Genomic DNA, 6424 nt, shown 5'->3' with positions numbered 1-6424 from the left:
ATTTCAAGACATCGGGGCCGGCTGCGCCCCTCAAGCATCAAAGACAAAGGATTGCCTTCTTATGGCCAGTTGGTCTAAGAGACCGGCTGCAGGAAGGTGGCAAGGCCCAAAGAGCGGCCCCGGAGCGGGCCGACTCCAAGCAGGCGGCCACTAGTGCGGCCGACTCCTGACAGGCGGTCACCAAGGCGGCCGACTCCTAGGAGGCGCCACTCATGCGCCCTCAAAGTTTACACCCACACAACGGTGACGAGACGGGGCGTGGCAACAGTATAGCCTACCACCCCCGAATCCCGGGCTGAACATGGCCACAGTGCATCGTACCGGGTGGCCATCCCTAGCCTGGCGCGGTACTGTTGCCATGATGCCCGTGACATCATCCATGGCAGAGGGAGCCATGCTCCCACGCCGGGCTGTCGTTATGGCCTGCAGGTGGCAGGCCCTACCTGTCTATGGGATGCCTGAAGACGGCAATCACAGACCAATCGGCAAAGAGGGAGGCCGACTCCCAGCAGGCGGCCCTCCCCTTCCCTTGATGTTTGTGCGCCATTAACCAGATAAGACGGGTAGTGGCTACAGTGAACGCCCACCAGACGGCGGTACTGTAGCCACGCTCTCCCCGACCAAGCCCTCGTCATCAGAGGCAAGGCAACAATGATGAGCAGCCGACAAGACCCACAGGCGGTGGGCCGTACCTGTCGGCCGACAGCCCGGCAGCCGGCGGGACCCACCAGGCGGCGGGCCCCTGCTGCCGGCGGAGAAGCCGGCAACCACAGACACTGGCGGCCTGGGCCTACACCCGGCCGGATTACCATTGTACCCCTGGGGGTAGGCCTATTTAAACCCCCAGGGCACCCATGCAAAGGGTTCAACTCTTAGAGATTACACACACACACACGTAGAGAGAGGAGTAGAGCTAGCCTTGCCCTTCTTCCTCCTATAGCCGAACAGCTCAAGGAGCAAGCTTGTAGCTACTTGTTGATCTAGTGATCATGCGGAGACCCCTTAGAGCAGGACTAGAGGTGTTATCTTTTAGGAGAGCCCCGAACCTGGGTAAGATGCGTCGGCGTGCATGTTTACGCCTTATCCCATTTCCATACACCGGTGATGTTTTACTAGCTCCCACTATGATTAGCCATCCTTTGGCATATGTCGCCCCGACCACCCGACAATTATTTTGTTATGAAGTGGAAATTTAATTCTTGTCGTACAAAAAAAAGGAGATCTACATTCTTTTTCTCCGGTACATTGTAACAACTATATGTCATATTGTCTTAGATGCAACTGGTGCCAATACATTGAGAGTGGCTTCATTCACAGGGGGTCAAGGCAACACCAAATTTTGAAAAAGAGATAATAAGAGAAGACCATGCATACTTCTATTGATGCCATCTCCTAGTTTATCCGGCGTCACATAGCCTTTGGATCTTCCCCATCAGTATCGCCGTGTTGATATCTTTACCTGCCTCCGCCTAACTATTATTTTCAAGTGAACTAACAAGGAAAGTGAATGTGTTCCTGGTCTCTGCGTCCCAATATCGAAAATGGCTTTCGCCCCGCTTTATATATAAAGCAAACCGCCCGATCCACAAACAACGATACAAGAGTTCACACAACACGCATGCCAAAGGCGAGAGAGTACACACACACAGAGAGTATAAGGTTAATGCTGAGGGCACAACTCAATAAGCCCATAGAAATAAACAGCACAGCAAAGAGGAACCCAAGGGGACGGTCCGGAGGGCCCTCGGCGCGAGGTAACTGCAGGTCTAGTCAGGCTCCGATGGGGGTGGCGGAAGCGGGTCCCAATATGCACACAACAATCCAAAATCCGAAAACCCTCAAGTCATCATCAAATCGTTGTAATGACATCGCCACTAGTGGAAATTACGCTACAGATATAAGAATTCGACGCTCATCAACGAGGAGGTTGGCCAATAATTTGTAACATACGATGTGATTGAGAGTTAGCATAAGTTTTTATTATCAAATATGGACATTGCACTATCCTATGCATTGCAATTTAATTCTATTGTGCAGCGTTTTCATTTCTTTTAGTTTAACTCTTGTTGGGTTGTCACCGTCAGTGCTGTGTTAAAGCACTGCCTATGTGTTCAGTTCAAGTCCTATCTTTCAGGTTGCCGTACGTGGAAGATTACTCATACAAATCCCCTTCAGTTTCACCACAAAAATTGTGGAAAGATCAAATCCAACCAAAAAAAATCAAAATAAATTACAAGAACGAAACGTAAGAAGAGCACAAGGATTTCTGGGAGACTCTTCTCCAATCCCCCCTTTCCCTCCCCTCCATGGCCACACTCCAGCACGCTCTCCTCACTCCGTCCCCGCTCTGCTGCTGCTCGCACGCCCTCCTCCACCCAAGGTCCAGGAAGATATCTCCGAGGTTCCCGGATGGGGCCTTCTCCATGGCGAAGCCGTTCTTGCGGCGCGAGCTCTCGGAGAGGGGCGGCACCTTGGCGTGGAGAATGGCGGGCGGGCGGCGCCTTGGCGTGGCCGGGGCCGGGAAAGGCCCCTTCTTTGGCGGCGGGCGGCGGCAGGGGTCGACCGGCCGCGGCCGGGTCGTGGGGAACCTCGCCTTCGTCGCCCTCGTGGCCTACCTCGTGGTGAGCGGCCAGTTCCGGTGGCTGCTCGACGCCATCGTCTCCCTCTGGGTACGAGCCTCCTTCTCCTGAAATGATTTAACTTGTAATGGATACTAGTTTATGACTAGTGTGCTCTCTGGATGACTAGCTTGGTTGATATCTGAACAGAGAAACTGGATAAGGTTCAGAATACATATGATTCTGGTACAACAGACAGCTTAATCTCTGAAATCGACCCACCTCCCGTGTATTTCAATATGATTTTGTAATTTGTGCCAAACTAGCTTCCCCCAGTTTCCAGACAGTTTGCATTTTTTTTCCACCTAGTACTGTTACTTGGTATAAGCTGTATTACCATTAGTTGCTAGTCTGTCAACTGAATGCTACCTTATACTGTATGTTGCTGCAGCAAATTGAGCATTCTGATTCGACAGTAACCTGTAAACTGGAAACCGTCAACTTTGATTTAGTTCGCTCTGCGGTGCTAACAGGCAGCAGCATGGATTAGCTTACGCAACTAAGAGTTTGGATTTAGAATATTAGCATAAAGGGATATCTTATCTTGTCTTCTCTCCCAATTTTGATCCATAGTGTTACTTTACTTTGGTAAATTAATTAACTTTAGCTTTGTACATCTCTCTTTGATAACAGCTCCTCACGGTACTTCTGCCTATTGTGGGTCTTGGTGCGCTCATATTCTTTGCACAACGAAATATACTTCAGAGCGATGTAAGTCCGCACATAAAGTTGTTGTTTGGTAATATGGTTTCCACGGATTTCCTACTACTCTACTTTTAGTTTCTTAAATATAGATGTTGAGGGTAAATGTCTGTTAGTTTTAGTACCTTTATTGTTGTTCTTTTTAAATAACTATGACAAAGACTTTGTTGTTTGTTTGCACAAGTTTAACATTGTCAAACATGTTTCTTTTGTTGCAGTGTCCCAACTGTGGAAAAAGCTTCCGGATACTCAAGTAAGCATAAGAAAAAATATGTTAAGCTTGCATAATTTTGTAACTTAAGTTAACTTTTATTAGTTTGCTTGTCTAATAGGACATCTGTGAAGAATGGTCCACAATTCTGTCCTTATTGCACTCAACCTTTCTCTGGTAAGCAGAACTTGTGTTTCCCATATCCAGTTTGCTAACAGAATAAGGGTCTCAGAAGAACTACCTCCTGGCTGCTCGTGTTCGGTCTTGCCATACTAGAAAATCTGCTACTGGAAATTTAGCCAGTGGACCGTAGCTATGCAATCTTTAATGACACTGGTATTTTCAGACCTTCAGTTAGATATGTGAGCACCACTGTCCAGCTAGAAGTTGTACAACCAAATTATATTTTGCTTAGTCTTTAAAACAACTGTGCACTTAGTTCCATATTACATTTTCTGCCCTTTAAGCATTTGCATGGTCCCGATTGTTCTGTGCTGGGAGCCTGGGAATAGATACAGAGTTAAGCTTGTGTTGAGTGGTTTTAGAACATGCATGTCTGATGATACATCTGGTACCACCGTCTCAGAACAGAGTTGTCTTGATTTAAGGTCATAAACTTCTCAAGCTCTACATGGGCATGGCACATTCGCCACTGAAAAGAAAATCATGAGCATTGGTGATGGTATCAGCCAAATGGAAATGGAGAATCATGGAATTTATCCATGGCTTGAATGTCCGATGAAATATAGTTATCTTTACTCCTTTTTTATTTTTTCTCTCCTTTGTTTAGCATTTCTCATGTGCTTGTCTAGATGAGACTATTGTTGATGCTAAATCATCATGGTACATGCTGCAGTTCAGGGCGATAAGTTTGTCAGAGAAGCTGCTAGCTTTTCATCTGGAAGGACCCCTACAAAAGCACAACAAGCCTTCAATGAGTTATTCAACCGTGGATCAAATGGTATTAGCAAGCTACAGTATTTTTACTGTCTGTATTTCATTTGCCCATTTAATATTTTATCCATATGAATTAAAATAAACAAGGTGATCCCTTATGTCATACACAATAATTTCTAGATGAGGTTGGGTGAACAATGAAAGATCAGATATAAAAGACAGATATTCATGTCAAATACTTTTGACAACATGTCACGGGTTAAGAATGATTGCTAAGGCTGATAAAGACCATACACCATCAGCGAATGAAGTCGGGCTGTATCATTCTGCATATGATGGGATGCACTCAGCAAAGGTCATGTAGATGATTTGGCTTTCAGCTGTTATTTAAATTAGACGGACGGGTCTTTTCAAGCAAATTGTTCCTTCACCACACCTTTTGATCGAGATTGAGGTTTTTCTTGGGAGTTGGTGGATGTTAACTAATAAATCACAATGTTCCCTTATGTATGCAGGAAAAGTACCTTCTGGTTCTGGGACGATTGTAGATGTTGAGGCTGAAGTCACGGACATCGAGTGATATTTCTTCAGGAGCGCGTCAGGATCAGTTTTGCCGCTGTTCGTCGGGGGCCAGTTTTTATCTCCAATGTTGTATAAGCCTGTAGCACTCTAGGAAATAGGTTTGCGGCCTAGTTCCAAGCGACTTCCGAAGCTTAGATGTGAGACCAGTTGGCAGATACAGATCGAAGGCGGATGTAACAGATTAACAGGGTTGTGAATATTTACATTGCTTCTTTTGTATATTCCCAGGCTTGGAAATACACCCAGGGTTTTGTATATGTAGCATATGTTGCAAACTAGGGTGGCGCCTTTGAACATGTTGTACGTGATGCTCGATTACTGAACTAGGGCTTGTTCATCCAGACCTACTTTCTTTTACTTGTGGCGACTGTGTGTAGATGCCCCAGTTCCTGCATTTCCATTGCTCACTTGAGGAGGAATTACTGGTGTGACTACCTCTGTTTTCTGACTGTTCACTGTCATGTTTTGCAGAATCAGCTGCAGGGTTTTTGAATCACTGCATTCATGGCTTGCAATTTTGATTCTACTCGTGGCATTGTGACCATTTCTGCTCGGAGTGGCGTCACTTCTTGCTTGAGTTCTTTGAGATCTGCTAACTCCGCCCTCAATTCAGACACATTTTCTTCCAAACGGACCACCGTGATCTGCACCTTGCGCGTGTGTCCGCCATCCCAACTCCTTTTTGCGATCGAGTGAAGTACTAACTCCGTCCTGATTTATTAGTCCCTTTAGTATTTTGTGTCAAACTTTGACCGTAGATTTAACTAAGAAAGTAATAATGCAGGTCAACAAAAAGTATATGGTTGGATTCGTATTTAAACATAGTTTGCAATGATATTAGTTTTTGTTACATGCATTAACATTTTGTCAGTTAAATCTAAGGTCAAAATTTAGCATAAAATGCGAAGGGGACCGATAAACCAGGATGGAGGCAGTAACAGGGATTTTACAGTGATCGCTAACATGTGCTTCAACTCGAGCTCAATGCCTCGTGTGGCGCACGGATCAACTTCAGAGACCGGAGTTTTACCACCGGCCGAGTAACGCCGGCAACCGTCTCGGACGAGTTGATTTGTGCCCGAACTCTCGCCGCCACTCCAAATCACTGCCGCCTCCGCTGTTCGATTAGCCGCCGTCAAGCTATCGCCTAGGGAAGACTGACGCTCTAATACATTCGTGAGGATCAAACTACTGGAAATCAGGGATGTCAACCGGGTCCTGATTAATCCCGTTTAAAATCCACTTATGATATGATAGTTCAAAAAGGTTTTTTGTTTGTTTAAAAAAATGAACTATCAAGCTAGTAAAAACTAACTAAACAGGATTGCGGATGCCATTTATTTGCCACTTACATCCCTACTGGAAATGCATCGATCTATACGAATCACTTGATATCAGCAGATGAGCTGTGTGT

The 6424-nt window shown here is 45.9% G+C and overlaps 1 protein-coding gene across 1 annotated transcript; it reads left to right on the top strand.

Moving 5' to 3' along the window:
* Positions 1-2217: 2217 nt before the first annotated feature.
* LOC119348889 lies at positions 2218-5367 on the top strand. Its single transcript, XM_037616893.1, has 6 exons — positions 2218-2669; positions 3252-3329; positions 3539-3573; positions 3653-3708; positions 4388-4492; positions 4944-5367. The coding sequence occupies exons 1-6, from the start codon at positions 2307-2309 to the stop codon at positions 5006-5008; spliced, it is 702 nt and encodes a 233-aa protein (XP_037472790.1). The 5' UTR covers positions 2218-2306; the 3' UTR covers positions 5009-5367.
* Positions 5368-6424: the final 1057 nt, after the last annotated feature.

The sequence above is a fragment of the Triticum dicoccoides genome, chromosome 1B, assembly GCF_002162155.2.
Source record: "Triticum dicoccoides isolate Atlit2015 ecotype Zavitan chromosome 1B, WEW_v2.0, whole genome shotgun sequence".
In the NCBI taxonomy this organism is placed as follows: domain Eukaryota; kingdom Viridiplantae; phylum Streptophyta; class Magnoliopsida; order Poales; family Poaceae; genus Triticum; species Triticum dicoccoides.
Note: the sequence above shows the minus strand (reverse complement) of the source record. Positions and strands in the feature narration are given on the sequence as shown.